This window comes from Heterodontus francisci, chromosome 36, assembly GCF_036365525.1.
Source record: "Heterodontus francisci isolate sHetFra1 chromosome 36, sHetFra1.hap1, whole genome shotgun sequence".
In the NCBI taxonomy this organism is placed as follows: domain Eukaryota; kingdom Metazoa; phylum Chordata; class Chondrichthyes; order Heterodontiformes; family Heterodontidae; genus Heterodontus; species Heterodontus francisci.
Window position 1 is genome coordinate 24,201,160 of NC_090406.1, and position 24,890 is coordinate 24,226,049.

Here is a 24,890-nt window from a genome sequence, read left to right on the forward strand (position 1 = left end):
ATCTTTGCTTGCTACGAGATTTGGCATGTTGGTGGGAGGGAGACTCTGGCATAAAAAGCTGAATCACCAGAACTGAATAAAAAAAAATGACTACTGTGTATAATTTACCAAATTAATGCTACAGATTTTGCATTCTATTTGAATCCATACCTGATTCAATTTAGTTTTTATGCAGTACAATTTCATAGGGGTTTTGATCACCAGCAATAACTTCAGTGGAAGATTGATGGAAATCTGGGAGAAATGGCCTTTGCAATGTTGCAGTTGCATTTGATGAATCAGGAGATCTCCTGCATAAATTATTAGTGTGTATTTTGTGAATGGGGTAAAACGTTCTACAATGTGAGCCGTACATTAGTCTAATTCATTGGATTGGGTGGGGGAGTACCGGCAAGTTCGTCAAGGAATTCAAGTTCCTGTTGCACATCATTCCAGCAGCTAACTCAGCACTGCTGGTAGAGGGCGGACTACTGACCACCTGAACCTGTTGGCTGCAAGATGTATATCACCCTAGCATTACGCACATTGTCATGTTGACCCTTGTTTCCTCTTTTAAAAACTTTATTTTTAAAGCACCTTGTCAGTCTTGGAAACATCCCATTGCACTTCATGTGCAGTGGTTGTTTTGAAATAGTCACATGTTAGTAATGTGGCAGCCATTTTTGTTGACAAAACAGCGAAGAATGACAGATTGATTTTTTTTGGGTGATGTTCGTTAAGTGAAGAATTGTCAACCACAGCTGCAGGAGAATGTCCTGCTCTAAGTAGTGACGTAGGACCTGTAACACTGCAGCACTCCTTCAGTATTGCAATAAGTATCTCAATAGATATGTGTCTTGCAGTGGGACTTGAATCCATAACCTAACTCAAGCTATTAAGTGATCCCAGTTGAGCCTTCCTGTGACTAAAAGAAATATTCTCCTAATGTCACGAAAATGTGTTATGCCGAATGATTATTTTTAATCCATTGGCAGGAAACCTGAATTAAATTTTTTGAAAAGGTGACAGCTAGCAGCTAAAATGGTCACTGAAATTTTGCATCAAAATCCCCTAAATTCCAATGCAGCGAGGGGGAGTTGAATTGTCTGGCCAGTCCCCTCCAGACAATGGCTTGGGAAATTTGGAATAAATCATCTGGCCAGTCCCCATTAACAAAGAGATTTAAATGCAAACTTGGGACATTAAACTGGTGGAGATGAATGACTCAAAGGTAATCACTTGATCAATGGGACCCTGAGTGAGAGAAGAGAATTCCTGGACATGAACTAATTAAGTTGCAAGAAGAAATACACATCATGTGGCTGACCCACCATCTGTTTTAATCTGGGTTTTCTCTACAGCTGACAGGCAACTGGCCACTGATCAAAAGAGACCCAAGTAGGGTCCCTCTCCCCAGTCCACCTGGCAAGTTTCAAACTCTGCCTGCTGGCTGTAACCACCTAAGCCTATCATTGTGGAAAATGGAGACCCCCATGACAAACGATTTGCATCGCTGTTCTCCAGGAAAACACAGAATCTACTGTCCACATCTGCAAGCCAGAAGCCTCAGGACCGCCGAGTTCATCCAGAAGAGAACTGAGTCATCAAACTCCACAGACTGTATACCCCTTCTTAATGCTCCAGACTGTAATCTGACTCAGCTATCCTAACCCACTCTATAACCTATTTGTGTGTGTGTGTGAAAGTTGGAGCATAGTTTATTTGACTTTGAGAGACACGGTGGCGTAGTGGTACTGTTATTGAACTAGTAATCCAGAGGCCCAGGCCAATGCTGTGGCGATGCATTCAAATCCCAGCAGAGTAGCTGGTGGAGTTTAAATTCAATTAATTAAGCTCAATTAATCGATTTTTAAAAATCTGGAATTGAAAGCTAGTCTCAAATAGTGCTATGGCGCTATCATCGATTGTTGTAAAACTCCATCTGGTTCACTAATGTCCTTTAAGGAAGGAAATGGGCCGTCCTTACCTGGCGTGGCCTACATGTGACTCCAGACCCACAGCAATGTGGTTGACTCTTCACTGCTCTCTGAAATGGCATAGCAAGCCACTCAGTTGTCAAGGGCAATTAGGGATGGGCAACAAATTGTAGCCTTGCCAATGATGCCCACATCCCAAAGAATTTTTTTAAAAACTTAGATCAGTTTAAGTACAATAAAGCTAACCTCTTTCTTTGTTAATCTCAAGAAAACCTGTCCGATTGGTTCTTTTATGATCATAGCACGTAAATAGTTAAACACTCGCTGAATTGGCAAGCATATTCACCTTAAAAAAAAAGAAATAAAGCCTGTTGCGGTCAAACAAGGAGGGATAAGAGGGCAGCTCTTCGACCCCTCCTCACCTGATCGTAACACCATGATAAAGATCATGTTCTCGATTTTTTTCAAATTGTGAGTGCACAATAAAAACGCAATGCAACATACTTATTTGTGAAAGGGGATTTTTGCAAATTTTGGGTTTTCCCTACACATCTGATTGAGTCACCAATTTAATCCCTGCATTGTAGCCTTAGCAGGTCTTAAATACAATAGGAGTATGTATTTATCAATTTGCAATTGAAAAGAGCAGGGGAGAAGAGCAGGTAAGTCCAGCAGTAGACAAGTGACACCAAATTTAAGAAAAAGGTATGGTTTTTGACTGTTTCCAGGTCCTGGATGAATGAGTTGAATTAAGGTGATTTGACAAATCTGGCTATCAGTACAGTGAAAATACAGGAGGAAAAGTGAGTCATGCATTTTCAGATTAGTTTAGAATTCTCAAAAATTAAGCAAGGCAAAAGAACATCTGAAGTTGAAAAAGGGGAGACAGTTGTGAGCCAGGTTCGAAAGTATTATGCCTAAACTGTACATATACACTTAATTGGAACTCTGTTCCTGCCTCTGTTAATGTTTTATGAAACAAGATCCTTTTTTAAAAAACGGTGAAAAGCAATGTTTATGAAAGACTGTCTTTATTGAAAAATTGTATTTGACCTCCAGAAAATCTCAAATTGTACTCCTGATAATTATGATCCATAAAATATGATGACAGTAATATGTAGTTGCCTCACAATGTTTCCTAGGATACGCCCAAATACAATGGCATATTAAACAAGCTGTATGCACTACAACTAGATCCCTTTGCAAAATGGTTCTTTGTTTTTCAGATAGTTCTTTTGCCTTTCTTCTGAATACCTGCAGTCCATATGTGATATTTGAGAGTGAAAAAAATCAGCTACAAATATATTTAGTAGACGTTAATTGTTAACAGCATTTTTTTTCTCTGCCTGAAGTCTCCTGAAACACACGGCTCCAGCTCCGGCTTGTTTATTAGAATAATCTCATCATGGCCTATTTTAAACTACAGGTTGTGTACTGAATTAAGAATTTAGAACTATTTTCACTTTGCTTTATGCTCACTAAACATATTGAGATGGTGGAAAAATTCTTTAAGTTGTGGCCATGTTTGAAGATGATTTGCATTTGGAATGGCAAAATTATTTTCCATATATGGAATTAAAAAGTTGAGGAAACTTCACCTGAGGAAAGGGCATACAACATTTCAAAGCCCCACCTAATTTTAGAATCTGAGGTTTCAATGAAATTTGTTGCCATATTTAGATTGAAGCTGACTATAGAGTGTAGTGAATGAAAACAGGAAGTAATGGATGGGGAAGAACAGGATATAAAGTGTTGTTCCTCGAATTCAATTCAATTTCTGACCTTGGGCAGCGGACCTTTGGATTTACAAATGACTGACAAGCTACAAAAAAAAAAACTTACCTATAATTAATCTCTGGTTATGCCTATTTACAGCAGCGCAATAGTAGTGTGTCAAGTTATTTAATGGCACAGAATTTGCTGCCAAAATAAAATATGGTTTAATGGCACATGTTAATGTGTAAATCAGCCTGCAACATATTGTGGTAAGGAAGAGATAATCTATGAATTGCAAATCATTACAAATTTCTGGACAATACGTCCCTCTGTCGTGGCCTCACAAAAATGGCATCTTACCCTCAACCTCCCTATGAGTTTCATGAAATTGCTGCATTTGCGCATTAATTAATGTGCAGTTAAACTCACTGCAGAAAGTTAGGGCTGCTACTGAACAGCTCAAGAACCTTTTTAATGACGGGGGTTTATGTTCCTGCAATGCCACTCAACTGCTCCAATCCAGAAAGGGGAACAATTTAAACAGGAATCTTATTCCTACAGATAGTAAATTGTGTTTAAAAAATTTCTTTTTCTGTCTCTTCTCTCAATACAATCTTTATCTTTCTGTACCTGATTTTGACTCCAATTCACCCTATTTCCTTCTCTGTTGTTCCTCTAGACATGTAAATTATTTTAGAAGTAGATAGGATTAAGTGAAACTATTAAGAACTTGTTACAAAATAGAGGGGAAATGCTTATTTTCTACGTATGTATTCATTGACAAATAATTTTTTACTCAAAAAATACAAAAACACTTTTTCTCTGAAAAAAATCCTTTTTTGCTAAGACCTGGAGTTTTCTAAAATTCTTAGCAAAAATCCTATTTTGTTCCTGATGAAGTCCAGGTAATATACTTGAGCTACACCAATTGTAGCATAAATATTTAGCAATATTTTTCCTAAATCTGTAACACAAGATGGTAGCATTGAGTTGCTTGCAGTGAGAAAAATAAATTCTAGATGGAGGATCAATATACTATTAAATATTCAGGTAACCAGACTATTGAGCTTGTATAGATTTTTCATATTAAACACTGCCAAAATATATTAATTGAGCCATGAAACTGCTTTAAATAATGAATGCAATTTGTATTTATTGTGACATGAAATTGATTATCTTTTACAGAATGGTGTCATGTTTTAAGTGCATTTGTCATTGGTTCTTATTCCTTGAAAGTCACTTTAGGTAAATGCTGCAAGTTCTCCTTCCTAACACCAAAACACATTTCCATTAGAAAGAAAATTGCAATAATGAATGAAATTTTCCTCTTACACATGTTCAACATTATCTATTTCTATACTACTGTAAGTTTCTTTACTATTGTTTTTTGAGTTACTGGAGTACTAGTGCCAAAGGTATGTTTAAAACTGTGATGAGTTAGTTGATCTCAGCTGAGGTGACAGCAGAATGACTACAGTTGACATTTGGGGCCCATGCATCTGGAAACGTATCCGCTGCTGTTTCTGCCCAGTGGCTTTAATGTATTGATGTTTGCGAAGAGCATTGGGTTTGGCTATAACATTCAAAGCCAGGGCTAAATAACGGCCTCCTGAATGAGGCACTTGAATTGACTGGTATCCTTGCAACCATAGCAGAGCAAGCAGGGAAAAATATTACCAAGAGAATGCCTTTTATTTAAAGTTTCTAACCTCAGGAGCCAATTCAAACTTCAAATGTGTATTCGAGTACATTCTTAGCAGTGAGGCTTCCTGTCTTTAATTCTGTACACTGCAAAGTTCCAAATTTCAGCTGCATTGCTGTGAGGAAAAGTTCAGCCTTTGCCGTGTTCATTCTTAGGTAAGAGGTGGGTTATCACTGGGCACTACTCACATTGGCATTGAGCATAGATTAGCCTGGAATGATATGGGGAAGAAACTTAAAAACAGGGTCACTCTCAGGTTGGCAACATTCGAGGATTGTCCTGGAATCTGTGGGGCATTTTCAAACACAATGTTTTTCCCATTTTTAAAAAAATGCTTTTGATAATTAGTTATAAAAGCTTTTTTTGGGGGGGGGGGGGGGGGGAGGGGAGGGCTGTGTAACAGGGCAATGGAGTTGGGGGTGTGGGTGGGGTAGGTTCAGCAGGAGATCTTGTGATAGAAACTGCATCAATCAGAATTGATAACCCTACCACCTGCAAATTTGTACAGTATACGTAACCAGAAGTTATCATAATATGCAGACTTCTGTATTGTATTTCCTTTGCTGTCTTTAACTGCAGGTCAGCTGGTAGTGCACTCACCTCTGAGTCAGAATATGGTGGGTTCAAGTCCCATTCCAGGACCAGAGTACAAAAAAAAATCAAAACAAACACTGCACTGCAGTACTGTGCGAATGCTGCACAATTGGAGGTGCTGGGAAGAATTTTACGAGCCCCTCAACGCCGTGGGTCGCCGCGGCGGCGGGGGGGGGGGGGGGGGGGGGAATAAAATTCTGCGGTCCCGAGGCCCACCTCAACCCCCGAAGTCAAGAAGGACCCGATGCATATTACCGGCAGCGGGGGGACCTCAGTGTGGCCTCCCTGCTGCTTGGTGGTGAGGCCTTCATCTAAATATTTAAATAAACATAAATTAGTTGTAAATTAAACTTACCTGCTGGCGGTGGCCGATTTTACGGCCGCCGATCACACCTCGCGCGCCTTCGGGACCTTTAAATATTAAAATGTTACTGAAGGGCTTGAAGCCCTTTAAAAATGGTGCCGTTGCCGGGGACGTGGCGGCCGCCCTCTCTGCATCATGGAGGGTGGCCACTCTGCCCCCTCTCTTTAAATGAGCCCCCACACGTAATATCGCGGGGACTCGATGGCGGTACTTCCGTGTCGGAAGGCCGCTGAGCTCAAAGCCTCGCTGTGTGAATAAAATTCAGCCAGCTGTCTTTTGGATGGGACGTTAAAGCAAGGCTCTGTCTGCTCTCAGGTGGATGTAAGATCCCATGGCAATGTTTCAAAGAAGAGCAGGGGGAGGAATGCTTTCCATCTTCAGGAAATCCTTCAATCAACATCACAAAAACATTATCTGGTCATTATCACATTGTTGTTGGTTGGAGCTTGCTGTGTGCAAATTACCACGTTTCCCACCTTCCAACAGTGACTACACTTCAAAAAAAAAAAGTACTCGAGTGACTGCAAAGTGCTTAGGGACTGAAGAAGGGTCACTGACCTGAAACGTTAACTCTGCTTCTCTCTCCACAGGTGTTGCCAGACCTGCTGAGTGGTTCCAGCACTTTCTGTTTTTATTTCAGATTTCCAGCATCCAAAGTATTTTGCTTTTATTTTAGTGCTTTGGGGACGTCCGTGGTCGTGAAATGCGCTATATAAATGCAAGTCTTCCTTCCTAAAATCGTAACTGCTAAACATTTAATTTATTCTCAATCCATCACATAAAAATGTAGAGACCCCGCGATCCGATTTTTTTTTAAGGGGGGGAGATTTTTGTTACTTTATTGCAACTTTTGCAAATATTTTGCAATCTTCAAACGTCGATTTTAAATGGCAAACTGCGGTTTCCTCTCCGCGCACGTTTTTGTGTGTGTGATTTTTACAGTGCCAATGGTTACACTTTCATTGAGAGTAGTAGAGCAGCAGGTCACAGGAGAGCAGCAGCTGCTCCTCCTCCCGGGCACTCTTTTCCCGATGCGGAGGGTTGCGGGTTGCCCGGAGTGAGGCGGCTGATTGTGAGCGGAGGCGTGTGGTGTGGCGCGGGGGCGGGGCGGCGGTGATAGCGCGAGGCAGTCGGGCGGGAGGGAGAGGAAGGGAACAAACCGCCGGCGGCCGGCTGGAAGCGAAGGATTCTTTTCCCCCTCAGCCGCCCCATCCTCCCCCACCCCCTTCAGTAGATTCCTTCTTAGGTCTTTGTCCACATTAATCCGGCAATCCTGGAGATGGAAAGGAAGCGTTTCGAGTGCTCTGCACTCCCCTCCGGCTGGAAAAGGGAAGAAGTGACTCGAAAGTCAGGCCTGTCGGCGGGGAAGAGCGACGTGTATTATTATAGGTGAGTGATGGTCGGCGGCCGGGGGTGGGGGCGGGAGGTCGGGGCCCAGGAAAGGCTTCGCAGGGTGGGGAGGTGGGGGGATGGTGGTGGCCGCCGCCCAAACAGACACCTGACCCCAACTGAGCCTGTACTCTTGGGGATGGTGATTACTTACACTCGGCCTTGTTGGGCACTTTTACCCGCTCTGCCCCCCCCCCCCCCCCCCCCCCCGGGTTTGCAGCAGCTGCCTCTTTGTGTATTGTTGGGGCTCCTTCTGTCTTGAGGCCAGAGTGAGTTACATTTGCTCAGGTTCGAACAAAAGCTAAATCAGTTTAGATCCCCCACATGCTTTCAACTTTGCATCTAAATGTTTTGCACGTGAGGCGGCATAGTGACAATAACCGTGCCACTGTGCAAACTTTTCCACAATCACATCCTGTTATTGGGTTCGGCATTTCACTCCAAAATGCACCCAAGTCCTCCATTTAAAAGGGAACACTTGACATGGACGCTTCGGAAAGTTGCTTTCGACTGGGCTGTCAGGAAAGTACATACTGCAGTATGTTTACACTATAAGCGTTTTTATATCTTCCCCACAAGTATAATGGCGAACTAATGTAAATTAAAATTGATGAATATATTGTCACTTCCTTCTGTATATCCTACATTCCAGTAATGGGATCAGTGTGAATAGAACTTACACATGTGGCTGTCAGGCTCACTGTGTAGTTGGAGTTTAAATTGCATTACAGTTATTTTTTAAAAATTAAAACTTTTTACAGAAAAGTTTTTAGTTCTGTTTTTTCCAGCTTTTTGTCTAATTGCAAATGGAATTTCAGTGCTACTTTTTAGTTACTACAAATTGCAGATTTTTTTTTAAAGTTGTGTAGTATTTCCTGATGGTCATGGTGCTTTGCAGACTTCCCTACTTATGATATAGAGCAGACCCTTCAAGACTACGATTTGCAGATCCACAGGCAGCTGAGTACTTTGTCCAGGTGGCTGCTGTTGATGTGTGAGTATAGACAGTGAATGTTAGTAGACTGATCATGAAGAAGTATCAGACCCAAGCCCTCACATGATATCCTCCCACAGTTGCTGGATAGCAACCAGGAAAGGAAATCTTAGTCTTATTTTCCTATTCCTGCCCCCTCAGAGATCTGAAGTTAATTGAATTTGACCCTACTGCTGTGCTAGCTAAGACAGCAAAGATCTTTCAAATATTAATGCATGACATGAGTGTTGTATCTTGCCATACAAAAGGTGATCCCAGTGGAATTATGCTCCAGAGTAATTCCTTTGGGACTGGCTGGATGGACTGCAGTGGTTATTTACAGTTAAAGAAATGCCTTTGTTCTTCAGTCACTGTCTTCAGGAGTGGCAGGATGGGAAAGCAAATGGAGATATGAGGGAAGCATGTTACTAGTAGCAATTTAGTTGGCAAGCCCAGCAGTTTTTACTGGGATTTCATTTTTTTAAAGAAATTGAGTTGTCACTTATTGGAAAAAAATTAATTTGGTTTACAACCTAAATTGCACAAACTATGGTCAACTAATTTTTCTATTAAAATTGCATCCATCCTGGGAACATCCATGACTAGTGCCATGTATCTCTGCCCACTGAAAGTGTCATGGCTCTGTGCTTCTGCCTACAGTGCAGTAGGACTGTACTTCCTAGTGTATCTTGAAGCATCGGTGCAGTAGGCTTAGTTACATTTGTCACTGTACCTGCACAAGAAATGTAAGGTTTAAATGGAATGGCTCAGTTGAGGATGTATGTACAGGATTCTCAGTATATCTGTGGGGAAAAGACTCCCTAGTAGAAATGAATATGAAAATAGAAGTACACTATTCCTGTAAAAATAGTGATAAGTCCAAGATGGTTACTTTTTTTTGCTGCCACACAATGCAAATTGAAATCACAAACCTAATTGTTCATATAAATTGAAATGTATAAGTACATAAAAAATAGGAGCAGTGGTAAGTCAGTGGGCCCTCAAGCCTGTTCTGCTATTCAGTGAGATCATGACTGATATTTTACTTCAGCTACACCTTCCCGCACTACCCCCTTTTCGCTTAATTCCCTTCGTATCCAAAAATCTGTCGATCTGTCTTGAATGTACTCAACGACTGAGCATCCACAGCTTGCTGTGGTAGAGAATTCTAAAGCTTCATAACCGTTCGAAGAAGTTTCTCCTCATCTCAGCCCTAAATGGTCAACCCCTTATTTTGAGCTGTGACCTTTAGTTCTAGACTCCCCAGCCAGAGGGAACATCCTCCCAGCATCTACCCTGCCAAGCCACTTGAGAATTTTATGTTTCAATGCGATCACTCATTCTTCTAAACTCTAGGAAATATAGGCCTGATTTACTCAGTCACTCCTCAAAGGACAGTCCCCACATCCAAGGAAGAGGTCTAGTGAACCTTCATTGTACTCCAAGGCAAGCAATTATAGCCCTACTCTCATTCTTAATTTGTGTTATCTTAAGCTATGTCAGATGTACCAAAATGTTGCCACTCCTGCATTTTGTACAAACAAATAAGTAGTCATGATAATCTGCGTAATTGAGATGATGGCTTAACCCAGTATACTGCCAGTAGGTTCAGAGAAACTCATCTTTTTGGGACAGTTTCTTTTGTTTGCAGCTTGTGTAATGTGCTGCTGGGGATGGGACAGCTATGTTACAGCAGGATTTATTTAGCCCCCATCCCAAAAATCCAGGAGGTTGTGCAACAGTGCCCTAAGCTGTGATACATCTATCTTGTGCTTTCAATCTGAATTGAAAAGGCTTGTCAACTTATTCCTAAATCCGGCAGACTTTAAAAAAAATATATAAACAGAAAATTGCCAACTGAATGTAAGGTTTAGAATTGAAAAGTATAAAATCTGCCTTTGGTCTGAAAAGGGTCAAATAATCTAATGATGCGAGATTCACCTCCATGTAAGTAATATAAAATTGTAGAATATTAATTTGAAAAGCTTTCTCTGCAGTCCTGAATGGAAAGTTCAGAAGCTGTACCTTCTATTGCCACAGTAGATGTACACACTATATAAAATGAGCTTGGGTCATATGATAAACTGAGTCCATCAAGCCAGTTTTGTATTGCACCATTGACAGCAATATACAGCTTTCAGAAACTGTGTGGGAAAACTGAAAATTCATGATAGTGCTTTCCACAAATCTTGCACACCATCAAAAGAAATCAAGCAGATGTCTCCGTATAGCAAATGTTGAAAGTGACTAAGTCTGTGTACATTACAATGGCTATACAATCAGAAGGTTTCTATGAAATTTTGCATTTTTTAAGTGGTGATATTTGATTGTTTGTATGTTTGCTTATGAAACCATTGATTTATTTGATCACTGAGCACACAATAGATCTCCGTAATGGGGATTAACTAAACAATAAGCACCCCCAAAAAAGGAGTAGATATTTTCATGTAGCAACTATATAATTTTGTCCCAGTGTTACTAAGAGCAGTCTACTGCTGTTGCTTTAGGGAGCACTGCCAAATTTTCAGAGCACAAGATTTACATTTGTATTTGAACATTTATGAAACCTTCTCTTCTAGGATACTGAGTTGAAAACATTTCAACTGGTGATCATATACTTGTTGCACAAGTCAAGGAAATATTTGCTTGTGTAATCGCTTGCTTGGTGATAACTGAGCAAAAGTTTGTTTTTATGAGACACAAGCTGCATTTGTAACAGATTTAAGTAAGTTTGCCATGTGTAGCACAACATGCTGATTGTCATTTATCTGCAACCCAAGCTACTCTTGAATTGGCAGATCCAACTTTTTTTTAAGTACTTTATGAAGTCGCTACTGAAGAGGCAGTAGCCAGGATTGTTGCCTGCCATTTGCATTGACACCTGCTGGAATGTTTGCTCAGTTGACAGATTGGAACCTCTGACTGTCAAAACAACTGCATAGCCACTTTGAGAAGAATTGTCTGTTCTCTTCAAGACACTTTTTTTGTGTTTTGTATCATGTCAAGCTCAGGGCATTTCCAATTTGGTGTATTTCCCTATAGTGCACAATTCTAAGAAAAACTATCACCCATCATATTAAGATAGAACCTAATCTTTGGAGCAATTTGTATACACATGCCCTTCATTTAACCTTGAAATAACTGAATGCAATAATGATTTAACTACTTGTGTATGTTAGATTTTCAGAATTAGAAATAACAATGCAATAATTGTGTATGTTAGATTTTCAGAATTAGATTTTGACCATACATTTCATTTTCCTGAATCTTGACAATCAAAAAGTTTACCTTGATAACCATTGGACAGCGCTGTGCTTTTATGTTGGATATGATTATTAATCATATCCTAAAACCATTTTGTCCGCTAATAACTTCAAAATGCTTCCTTATGTGGCATGTTCCATATTTACTGTCTTACTTGCTTATCCAATGCAATGTGGGAATGATCATTAACAAAATAGTTCTCGTCTAAACTTGACTATGGAATCATCTTGTGGAAGAATACCTTAATGACTTATTTTTGCAATTAATTGCTTTTGAAGTACAGTCACATTTTTGTAAGCTAAAGACAGCAGCCAATTTGCGTGGAGTAAGATCCTTCAAACCGCAGTGAAATGAATGACACGGTCAATCTGTTTTGGTAGTGTTGGCTGAAGAATTAACATTGACCAAGCATTGGAGAGCTTTCTCCCATATAAAGTGTAATGGTACATCCACCTAAACAGGCATATATTCCTCCGTTTAACAATGAATTCAATCTGAAGGATGGTACAGCTGACAGTTCACCATTCACTCAATATTACATAGAAATAGCAGCCTAGGTTATATACAGGGGCTTGAAAATTAAACCACCTGACTGAGGTAAATGCTACTAAGTGGCCTTCATTAGATATTGAAGGGTGTGATTATCTGCAGCATCAACATTACAAATACTTGTGCATTCAACAGCACAGTCCAAAGGTTTCATTGTAAGAACTGTAAATGGAAAATTAATATAATTTCTTAAACTTTTTTCTGCTTGTCCATTATAATCCTGATTATCCTATTTCTAGTGAAGTGATTCCTACCTTCTCTACTCAAGTCTCCCTATGTAAACCCTGCTATACCTTATAAAATTTGCTGAAGTAGCCTAAATGTAGCATTGATGTTCAGCTGACAAAATTTGTAGTTTGACCATTTTTCTCCCCAATAATGCAGAATTGGTATATTTTTTCTGAAAGTGGTTGTATGGCAGCCACCAACTGTACCATTTGGTGTGGCTGGTCTATGATAAACAATCATTATATTTTGAACACAGAACTGTCACTGATCTCATCTCCTCTGGAGATCTTCCCTCTATAGCTTCCAACCTCATAGTCCCGCAACCCCGGACAGCCCGCTTCTACCTCCTTCCCAAAATCCACAAACAGGACTGTCCCGGCAGACCCATTGTTTCATTCTGTTCCTGCCCCACTGAAATTATTTCTTCCCTGGTCCAGTCTCTTCCCACCTACATCCGTGACTCTTCTGACACCCGAAGTCATTTTGACAATTTCCAGTTTCCTGGTTCTAACCGCAGCCTCTTCACTGTGAGTGTCCAATCTCTCTACACCTCCATCCCCCACCAGGACAGTTTGAGGGATCTCTGCTTCTTCCTTGAACAGAAGCCCAACCAGTCCCCATCCACCACCACCCTCCTTCGCCTGGCTGAACTTGATCTCACATTGAACAACTTCTCCTTCAACTCCACTCACTTCCTCCAAGTAAAAGATGTTGCTTTGGCTACCCACATGGGTCCTAATTATGCCAGTCTTTTTGTGGGATATGTTGAACATTCCTTGTTCCAGTCCTACTCAGGCCCCCTCCCCCAACACTCTTTCCGGTACATTTATGATTGTATCGGTGCCATTTCCTGCTCCCACTCGGAACTAAAAACTTTATTAACTTTGCTTCTAATTTCCACCCTTCTCTCACCTTCACATGGTCCATCTCCGACACTTCCCTTCCTTGACTTCTCTGTCTCCATTTCTGTGGGTAGGCTGTCTACGAATATTCATTATAAGCCCACCGACTCCCACAGCTACCTCGACTACACGTCTCACCCTGCCTCCTGTAAGGATTCCATTCTGCCAATTTCTCCGTCTTCGATGCATCCGCTCTGATGATGCTACCTTCCACGACAGTGCTTCCAGTATGTCTTCCTTTTTCCTCAACCAAGGATTCCCCCCCCCCCCCCCCCCCCACTCTGGTTGACAGGGCCCTCAACCATGTCCGGCCCATTTCCCGCACCTCTATCCTCACCCCTTCCCCTCCCTCCCAGAAACGCGACAGGGTTCCCCTTGTCCTCACTTTCCACCCCACCAGCCTCCAGATCCAAAGGATTATCCTCCGCCACATCTGGCGTGATGCCGCTGCCAAACACATCTTCCCCCTCCCTTCCCCTGTCAGCATTCTGAAGGGATCATTCCCTCCGTGACACCCTCGTCCACTCCTCCATTATCCCCACCACCTCATCCCCTTCCCACAGCACCTGCCCCTGCAGTCACAGGAGGTGTGATACCTCATCTCTCCTCACTATCCAAGACCCCAAACGCTCCTTTCAGGTGAAGCAGCGATTTACTTGTACTTCTTTCAATTTAGTATACTGTATTCGCTGCTCACAATGTGGTCTCCTCTACATTGGGGAGACCAAATGCTGATTGGGTGACCACTTTGCGGAAACCTCTGCTCAGTCTGTAAGCATGACCCCGAGCTTTCGGTTGCTGGCCATTTCAACACGCCCCCCTGCTCACATCTGTGTCCTGGGATTGCTGCAGTGTTCCAGTGAACATCAGTGCAAGCTCAAGGAATGGCACCTCATTTACCCATTAGGCACACGACTGCCTGTCGGACTGAACATTTGAGTTCAATAAATTCAGAGCAGGACTGATCCCCCTTTTTATGCTTAGTTATTCTTTTTCCTTTTTTATTTGGTTATTTTATTTTAGGTTTTTTAGTTTGTTTCCACTGTGCTTACCCACTGTTTTGGTTTTTTTATGTTTGTGCTTGGAGTGCTCTGTGCTTTACAGTCATTCACACCCTCTCTGTACTAACGCTTTGTCTTTCAGCACACCATTAACTACTGTTTGCCTTTGTTCCATGACCTTCTGGTCAGTTGTTCTTTGTGACCCTGTCCTATCACACCTTCACCTTTGTTATCTTTTGCCCCACCCCTGCTTTACTTTCTTAAAACCTTTTACATTTCTAATATTTGTCAGTTCTGATGAAGGGTCTCTGACCTGAAACGTTAACTCTGCTTCTGTCTGCACAGATGCTGCCAGACCTGCTGAGTATTTCCAGCATTTCTTGTTTTTATTACATTTTGATTACTTCAGCCTTGTTTTAATTGTAATTGGAAAAAAGTAAGTTTGTGGTAAGTACGATCACTCTTTTTAAAATTAGATTCCATATATTTGAAATGATTGTACACGTGTTCTATATTATATTCTGACATCATACTTGGCTAACGTGCTCAAACTTCACATTTGTAAAACAGGAATAAATTTGAACTAAGGTTCAGTTTGTTTTGATTTTAGTAGTACATTTTCCTCATCAGACTGCTGAAGCTGATTTTGAACATTTTCTATCTTGCATTTTTCATTACACACAGAAATATTTAAGTTTCAAAACAGTTTCTAATATAAGACATTAAAATTACATTTCACAATAATATAATTAAACTTGCCTATAACAAAGTTTGTGGTTGCATGCCCTCATTTAGCATTCCCCGAGAGGGGTCGGAGGGGCGCAGGGAAGTGGGAGATTGTGAGAAACCACAACCCCTCAAAAGAAGTTTTTCATTTCTTCCCAGGGCGTGCACAGACAAGTAGCAAAATATAACTTATTGAATAATTTGTGAGCCAATTATTGACACAGCAGTGTGTATTTATATAGTGCTTTTAACAGGCTGGAATTCTACGTCTCCCCCAAAGAGCAGGATGGTGGTGTGGGAGGGGTGTACAATGGAGTGGGATGCTCTTCCCGACCCGCTCCCGCCTCAGCTGCCATTTTACACGAGGCAGCCCCAGGCCAATCAAGACCTTTAAGTGACCTTTGCCTGCCGCAACAGGGATTTTACCCTTGTACGGTCAGGTGGCCCAGCTCTGGAAAAAGCCGCCTGACACAAGCAGGCAGCTCTCTGACGGCCTGGGAGGGGGCCCTCCTGGTCAGGCACCCTGTGCCCAATGGAGGGCTGCCCCTGATGCCCCAACCACCTCCAACGTCCAGCATGTCCCTCGCCCCTCCCCCCCCCCCCCCCTCCCCCCAAAACTATCCTTGCATCATGGGACCCAACAAATCACCCCCGGTGAGTCCCCGGAAACTTGCCTTTTCCTGGGCCGCCCTCCCTCCTCTTCGTGAAGTTGGGTTGCAGTCCCAGCAGTGGCCACCGCTCCCAGTGGCGCTGCTGGGACTAAGAGCTGCTGGCCCGCTTATTGGCTGGCAGCTCCATTAGGCAGGATTTCCTGTCTCAATGAGGTGGAAGTCCCACCTCAGACCAATTAAGGGCCTGGGGATTGTAAAATCCAGACTGGATCCCCAGGCCCAGTGGAGGTGGGATCGCCACTGCCTTTTCGGGTCGGTGGACAGCTCCCCTCCGAGGGTAAAAGTTAACCCATAGTAACTTATGTATTTGGGTATTTTTTGCTATTTATATATACATTAGAGGTGTTTATCAACTGTGTCTGAAAGAACTATTTTCCAAGAACCAGTTTATTATCTCTGGGGAGATCGCTTCAAAAACTTACTATCTCTCCCTCCACCACTGTGCTATTATACCTATATTTTCTGCCAAATTCCGGATTCCTCTTTCATGGTGCTACTGAACTGCAAGACTCTCTTCTAATGCAGTTCAATCTAAGTGCTTTTAAAAACTCCAGGACCTTAAATTTGTGTTGTTGCAAATCCTAAAAGCTCCTTTCCCGTCTGGTACAACAAATTCTCAGAGCCTTTTTCCCTGTTTAACTAAGTTCTGGGACACCCCCCAAATTACCCCCAGGGTTGCTAAACAGCAAGTAAGCGAGTAGTTTCTTTCCAGTTGGTTAGTTATAGTCATGCTAAAGATCCTGGAATTTGAAAAAGGTGTACGATTAGAAATTGAATGCAAGGAGCATATAACAATTAAGACTTGATTTACAGTTGTCATAGTATTGTGAAATTCAGTCCTAAAAAGGTAAATTGCTGAATACAATTGGACCTCAAGTCTAATACCCAATTGTCCCCAAACAGCATATTCTTTGGTTCACTGAACAATGCCATAGGAGATTCACTGGTCTGTTTTATAATTTATTATGGAGGTTGGGAGGGGGAGCCTTTATTCTGTTAAGTCAGTTTTGCTTTTATTGGTAGTTGCCATCATTGCCAGCCCCAGCAGTCAGTATGCTCTGTCATTGATGCTTGATGTTTGTAAATGAGAATTCATGATTGAATTGTAAGGTTTTGGCAATTGACTAAATTGGGAAATTTGGCAGTTTGTTCTCAGTTTCTTGGTGTGAAATTGAAAACTTGATTTTTTTATTAAAAATGTCTGTTACAAAAATAATAGGACAAAACTAAAGGCTCTGTATCTGAATGCATGTAGCATTCGCAACAAAACAGATGAACTGAGAGCGCAAATAGAAACAAATAAATACGATCTGATAGCCATTACAGAGACATGGCTGCAGGGCGACATAGATTGGGACCTGACTATTGAAGGGCAGATGGCGTTTAGAAAGGACAGGAAGCTAGGAAAAGGTGGAGGGGTAGCTTTGTTAATTAATGGTATTAGCGCAATAGAGAGGGATGACCTAAGTTCAGGAGACCAGGATGTAGAAGCAGTTTGGGTAGAGATGAGAAATCATAAAGGCAAGAAGTCACTTGTTGGAGTGGTGTACAGGCCACCTAACATTAACCACACTAAGATGGGGTAAAAAGGAAGAAACAATGGCAGCTTTTCAGAAAGGTACAGCGATATATATGGGGGATTTTAACCTACATATAGACTGGAAAAATCAGATGGGCAGAGGTAGCCTAGATGAAGAGTACATTGAATGTTCTCAGGATAATTTCTTGGAACAATATGTTCTGGAGTCAACCAGAGAGCAGGCTATACTAGACCTGATATTGTGCAACGAGATAGGATTAATTAATGGCCTCATAGTTAAGGCACCACTAGGTAGCAGCAATCATAATATGATTGAATTTTGCATTCGGTTTGAGGGAGAGAAGAGTGGGTCCAAGACTAGTATTTTAAACTTAAATAAGGGCATGAAAGCAGAGCTAGCTAAAGTGAACTGGCAAATCAGGTTAAGGGATAGGTCAATAGAGATGCAGTGGCAGACATTTAAGGGGATATTTCAGAATACACAGAATCGATACATTTCAATGAGAGAAAAATTCCAAGGGGGGAGGACCTGCCATCCGTGATTTAACTAAAACAGTTAAAGATATTATCAAACTTAAAGAAAAAGCCTATAGTTGTACAAAGATGGGAGGCAGGTCAGAAGATTGGACAGAATATAAAAACAGGAAAGAATGACTAAAAGATTGATAAGGAAGGTAAAATTAGAGTATGAGAGAAAGCTAGCTAGAAATATAAAGACAGATATTAAGAGTTTCTATTTTTTTTTAAAAAGAAAAAAGAGTTAACAAAGTGAGCATGGTCCTATAGAAAGTGAGTCTAGGGAATTAATGGATAATGAGATGGCAGATGAATTGAACTGATATTTTGCATCGGTCTTCACTATTGAGGATACAAGTAACATTCCAGTATTGGGTGTAAGTCAAGAAATGGAAGGGAGGGAGGAACGCAAGAAAATTACAATCGCCAGGGAAGTGGTACTGAACAAATTGTTGGAGTTGTGGGCTGACAAGTCCCTGGGTCCTGATGGACTTCATCCTAGGGTGTTGTATTAGTTTTAATTTTCCAAAAGTTCCTAAATTCGGGGAAGGTTCCGTTAGATTGGAAAATAGCGAATGTAACTCCTTTATTCAAGAAGGGAAGGAATCAGAAAGCAGGAAACTACAGGCCAGTTAGCTTAACATCTGTCTTAGGGAAAATGTTAGAAGCTATTATAAATAATGTTATAGCAGGGCATTTAGAAAAATTCAAGGTAATCAGGCAGAGTCAACATGCTCTTGTGAAAGGGAAATCATTTTTAACCGATTTATTGGAGTTCTTTGAGGGAGTTACATATGCTGTGGATAAAGGCGAACTGGTGGATGTATTGTACTTAGACTTCCAGAAGGCATTTGATAAGGTACCACATCAAAGGTTATTGCAGAAAATAAAAGCTCATGGTGTAGGGGGTAACATATTGGCATGGATAGAAGATTGGCTAGCTAAAAGGCAACAGAGAGTAGGCATAAATCGATCATTTTCTCGTTGGCAAAATGTAACAAGTGGTGTGCCACAGGGATCTGTGCTGGGGCCTCAACCTTTTACAATTTTTACATAAATGACTTCGATGAAGGGACCGAAGGTATGGTTGCTAAATTTGCTGATGACACAAAGATAGGTAGGAAACTAACTTGTGAAGAGGATATGAGGGGGCTACAAAGGGATATTGATAGGTTAAGTGAGTGGACAAAGACCTTGCAAATGGAGTATAATGTGGGAAATTGTTCACTTTGGCAGGAAGAATAAAAACTCATATCTAAGTGGTGAGAGATTGCAGAGGGATCTGGGTGTCCTAGTGCATGAATTGCAAAAGGTTAGTTTGCAGGTACAGCACGTAATTAGGAAAACTAATAGAATGGTATTGTTTATCACGAGGGGAATTGAATACAGAAGCAGGGAAGTTATGCTTCAGCTATACGGGGCATTAGTGAGGCCACATTTGGAATACTGTGTACAGTACTGGTCTCCTTATTTAAGGAAGGATGTAAATGCGTTGGAGGCAGTACGGAGAAGGTTTACCAGACTAATACCTGGAATGGGCGGGCTGTCTTTCAATGAAAGATTGGACAGGCTAGGCTTGTATCTGCTGGAATTTAGAAGAGTAAGAGGCGAAACATATAAGATCCTGAGGGGTCTTGACCGGATGGATGTGGAAAGGATGTTTCCCTTTGTGAGAGAATCTAGAACTAGGGATCACTGTTTAAAAACGAGGGGTCGCCCATTTAAGACAGAGATGAGAAATTTTTTCTCTGAGGGTCGCGAGTCTTTGGAGTTCTCTTCCTCAAAAAGCGTTGGGAGCAGAGTCTTTGAATATTTCTATGGCAGAGGTAGATAGATTCTTGATCAGCAAGGGGGTAGAAAGTTATCGGGGGTAGGTGGAAATGTGGAGTGATCAGTTCAGCCATGAACTTATTGAATGGCGGAGCAGGCTCGAAGGGCCGAGTGGCCTACTCCTAGTTCGTAATGACTAATTTATTCCACTAGAAGATTCCTTCCCCATTTTGTCAGGTCTTCCACGGTAAGTAATATTCAGCATTGGGAGACTCTCTGAGAGACAGTGGTAGACAATGGTAGTGTATGGTTGCAAATTCCAGGTCATATCTCTTTGATGTACATAACCAGGCCTCATGTTGAGATTTTAAATTTCTGGTGAGTAGGAAGCCCAAATGCTCCTTACAGGACCTATGATCAGTACAGATCTTAAATATACTTAGGCTGATGGTTGAAAGTAATAGTTCCAGAAAAAGCATCATTCGAATATACATGTTTATTAATCTTTGTTATTAAATTACTGTTAGACCAATCCCTTGCTGTCTAAAGTGCTATCATTCTGAAGTTCTGGAGTTATCTCTGAAGATGATGGGGTGGGAAGAATTCAAAATGCTTAATTATGTTCCATTTCCATCCCCTATTTTAAATTGTGTTTCTCCCCTCTTGTTTAGGTTGCCTGTCCATCACGCACCATTCCCTGGCCAAGAAGAGAGGCAGGTGATCTGCTACCAGGCCTCTGCCAATGTAGCTCTTGAGCTGTCCACTAGGAGGTGCGTGAGAGTCCTTTTTCTTCCCCATGGGGAAGCGTGTGACACCTTCTCCTTCTCTAGCGTGATTGAGATCAGGAGATTGGTATGTGGGGAACATGGGTCCAAACGACTAACACTGTAGAAGTTCTAGAGTTTCTGGGACTGTTAATGTTGTTACAAATTTAATCTCCTCGATTTTTCATCTTTATTATTATTTTTCCCTCGTCTCCCTGCAAAATTCACCTTTCCGGCTGAGAAAATGTTGTGGTATTCTGCTTCCAGGCCTCTGTCAATGCTGCTGTATAAGCAGCTGCTTGGAGGTGTATGAGAGTAGCCTGATAAATGGCACTATTTTTTTTCTTTCTTCCCTTCCCTTTGGTGAAGCTCCTGGCCATTACTTTGCATGGCTGTGATCAGCATCTTGTTATGTGGAAAGTTGAGTATTCCAAAATGTGCTCTGTGCCATGCAGAAAGGTTCATTGTTAGTGATGTCCACTAGGGTGGATTTTACATGTTTTCTCGAATTGTCATGACTGATCCCCTAACTTAAAACTGAAAAGTAGATAAAAATATAACATCAGATCAGCAAGTGGCTTTCATACTAGATTTCTGTTTAGTTGATTTCTAACCGTGTAGAATGATGGTTTCTGTAGCTTGTCTACAGTTCCTTCTCTTATGTATATGCCATGTTTTGAAAATTAAGTTTCTAAACAATTGTTGCAGTACCTTTTTATATAATGCAATAAGAAGCACTTTTTTTTTGTTTGCATCACTTTAGCCCAAGTGGAAAGAAGTTCAGAAGCAAGCCACAGCTTGCGCGGTACCTGGGAAATTCAATGGATCTGAGCAGTTTTGATTTCCGAACGGGGAAAATGCTGATCAGCAAATTGAACAAAAACAGACAGAGGCTGCGCTTCGACTCTGCCAACCAGGTCAAGGTATTTGAGATTTCAACATTTTCACCAGTTTATTGTATTTCACAGTGATTTGAAGAATGATCCGTGTGCCCTTATGTTAATCCCCGATAATGATTTCTATCAACTCAATTGGCTTTTATATATCTAAGATTGAAAGCAAAATAGATTCCATCTTTTTATGTCTGTCCAAGCCCAAGTAATGGTACGCATGCTCTTCAGAGCAGAGTAAGTGAAACATCTGTAAACTCGAGTGGTTTCGCTTATTTGAGCTTGATATGCCAATGAAAGCCTTGGAGATCTGCTTGCAGGCCTCTACTGATGCTAACTGTATAACCAGGGGCTTGAAGGTGTGTGAAAATAGGCTGAGATATGGAATATATTTGCTTCCTCCTTTTTGGTGAACCTCCCGGCCATCGCTTGGTATGGTCAAGATTGGCAACTTGCCATTTTTGAAAATCGGATATCTTCAATCGTGTGTAATCTGTTGTCACTGGTGGAAATGCTTGGGGAAACTAGAAATATCAGCATGCAATGACTTTTACATAAGATAATGATTTCATTTTCACATTAGCACTTATTCTGTCCTCGGTGAACAATACTCCTGAATCAGCGCTTCTGTGTTTAATTTCCCTCAACCAAAATGGCCCATTTATTGCTGCATCATCCTGGCCAGCAAGGATCATCTGTTGCTCCTTATCTTGTTACCAATTGCCTATTTGGTTACTTTAGCTGTCTAGCTGTAATGTTAGAATTCCAAAAGAAATTTAACTTGTAGTACTGAAATAATTAGTTGGACTGAACATTAGAAGGTGTTACCTGTCATCACAGAGGATAACCCATTATTAAAAGTAGATCAGCATCTTCATTTTGTTGAAGAAATACTTGAAAACTATATTTGCAAATCTAAAACCAACCGTGTACACAAAAATAGTAGTCATACTTGAAAGATGTGGAGGGTTTTTTGATGTTGAGCCTGGTAACTTAAACACTTCAATTGTATGCTGTCCTAACTGCTTGTTGAAGTTGGGCAACAGGAGGTGATGTCCATTTCAGATTGGTGCAGGATAACTACAATGGCAACACAGGTCCCAACACGAGTGATGGCAGAGGAAAAGTTACAGGAAGCGATAAGTGTAACATTGCATATTTGACAACACATCTATCTTGAATGAGGTTAGGTTTGCAAATGCACCTCCATTAAATAGTTCATTTCAGCAGCTGGTTGTGTAATATTCAATACTTGCTGCAAATTTATAGAACATTTGAGTGGTTTGTGTAACAGAATATTTCAATTGATACTCCTGTAAGACACCACTCAAAGTACACATAGCTCACAAGGATTAAATGAGTAAATGCTGTTCACAACCTGTTTGAGGAGTTGTGGGATCAAAACTGACCAGAAAGTACTGTATCTTTAGCTGGAGACCACCATCTTAGAGGATGGTGACTCCTTTTGCCCTTTTCTTAATTTTCTCCCTTGCTGACAAGACTGTGACCATTGCTCCAATATGATGGTGATGGCTGTCAGGAGGCATTTGAAGATGGAGGGTGTCATATCTGAGCATGATGCTGTTTTTTTAAAATTCATTCATGGGATGTGGGCGTCGCTGGCCAGGCCAGCATTTATTGCCCATCCCTAATTGCCCTTGGGAAGGTGGTGGTGAGCTGCCTTCTTGAACCGCTGCAGTCCATGTGGGGTAGGTATACTCACAGTGCTGTTAGGAAGGGAGTTCCAGGATTTTGACCCAGCGACAGTGAAGGAACAGCGATATAGTTCCAAGTCAGGATGGTGTGTGACTTGGAGGGGAACTTGCAGGTGGTGATCCCATGCATTTGCTGCCCTTGTCCTTCTAGTTGGTAGAGGTCGCAGGTTTGGAAGGTGCTGTCTAAGGAGCCTTGGTGCAGTGCATCTTGTAGATGGTACACACTGCTGCCACTGCACGTAGGTGGTGGAGGGAGTGAATGTTTGTAGATGGGGTGCCAATCAAGTGGGCTGCTTTGTCCTGGATGGTGACTAGCTTCTTGAGTGTTGTTGGAGCTGCACCCATCCAGGCAAGTGGAGAGTATTCCATCATACTCCTGACTTGTGCCTTGTAGATGGTGGACAGGCTTTGGGGAATCAGGAGGTGAGTTACTCGCCACAGGATTCCTAGCCTCTGACCTGCTCTTGTAGCCACGGTATTTATATGGCTACTCCAGTTCAGTTTCTGGTCAATGGTAGCCCCGAGGATGTTGATAGTGGGGGATTCAGCGATGGTAATGCCATTGAATGTCATGGGGGAGATGGTTAGATTCTCTCTTGTTGAAGTCTGCACATGCATACTTTGCAGTGGAGGGGACTTGGGGAGGAAGGGGCTGGAATTGGTGGCTGAAGTGTAAAAAATAAAAAAAAAAATGCAAAGGAAAACTGTCAGATCAATTGAGAAAATAGATAAACTAACTTGAGACCCCACTGAAATCAGTAGGGCATTTGCAGATTATTGGATCTTGCTGTACACCATTGAATTTTAGGGCACTCAACAAGAAATCATTATCTCTGTGGAAAAAGTAAAACTGCTGAACTCCCCATATGTGCTGAATTGTTTGGTAATTTAATATTGGAAAAACAGTGAATTTTGTGCTAGTAAAGAACTGTGCATTATAATAATATCTCAGTTTTTAATCTCCTACATGTTATATGTTAAATCTGACTAGTTTAAAATTTAAAGCTAATCTCTGGATTCTGATGAAATTTGTTTAGTATCACAGTCTGAAATGTTAAAGTTGTTGTTAGTTGCAGCTTAAACATATTATCCATACTCAAGAATTAATTGATTTTTACAGGGCAAACCAGATCTGAACACTTCACTACCTGTTAGACAGACAGCTTCAATTTTCAAGCAACCAGTTACTAAAGTGACCAACCACCCCAACAACAAAGTAAAAATGGATCCACAGAAAGCTGTAGAACAGCCACGACAGGTAGCTAATGTTTAGCGTTGTACTTGTAGATAGGTGCAAATTTCATATACTATTGCCCCAACTTTTGTTTCTCTCAAATTTTATAACTATGTAATTAGTTATCTATATTTGTTTTTCCTCTCTTTGCCCGTCCCACTCCCATTTCTGAAGGCACTGCTGCTTGCAGAGGTACTGTTATAATGGCATCAGCAACGTTCTGGCACTTTGCCAATATTGGGGTTCTCCATGGGTAAATTTAGTGTGTATTAGCAGGTTATTTGACAAAGCAGGACATTGCTTCTGAGCTTAATTCTGTCCTTAGCCAGCCTCTGCACAAGCATGCTTTTCGGCAGGCATGTTGGATAGAAATGATCTATATGGTTTAGTATTATCACATGTTCCACATTTGCTGACTAAGCAGGTCATGGGCGGTGGGGTGGGGTGCTCATGCTTTTGAATGCTT

General features: G+C 41.3%; 1 protein-coding gene and 1 long non-coding RNA gene across 5 annotated transcripts in view; one reads left to right on the forward strand and one right to left on the reverse strand.

Moving 5' to 3' along the window:
• LOC137351672 (uncharacterized) overlaps positions 1-6,489 on the reverse strand; it is a 35,817-nt gene extending 29,328 nt beyond the window's left edge. The window contains exon 1 of the long non-coding RNA XR_010969554.1: positions 6,284-6,489. This is a non-coding gene — a long non-coding RNA (uncharacterized lncRNA). The remainder of the gene's footprint in view (positions 1-6,283) is intronic.
• An 898-nt stretch (positions 6,490-7,387) lies between these two features.
• Positions 7,388-24,890, forward strand: part of mbd3a (methyl-CpG binding domain protein 3a) — a 31,504-nt gene continuing 14,001 nt past the window's right edge. Inside the window, exons 1-4 of one of the 4 annotated variants that reach the window (XM_068016363.1) lie at positions 7,388-7,681; positions 20,493-20,591; positions 21,349-21,508; positions 24,311-24,448. In XM_068016363.1, coding sequence (XP_067872464.1) covers positions 7,572-7,681; positions 20,493-20,591; positions 21,349-21,508; positions 24,311-24,448 — 507 coding nt within the window. In that variant the 5' untranslated portion in view covers positions 7,388-7,571. The remainder of the gene's footprint in view (positions 7,682-20,492; positions 20,592-21,348; positions 21,509-24,310; positions 24,449-24,890) is intronic. The other 3 variants (XM_068016364.1, XM_068016366.1, XM_068016365.1) reach the window with 3 other exon arrangements.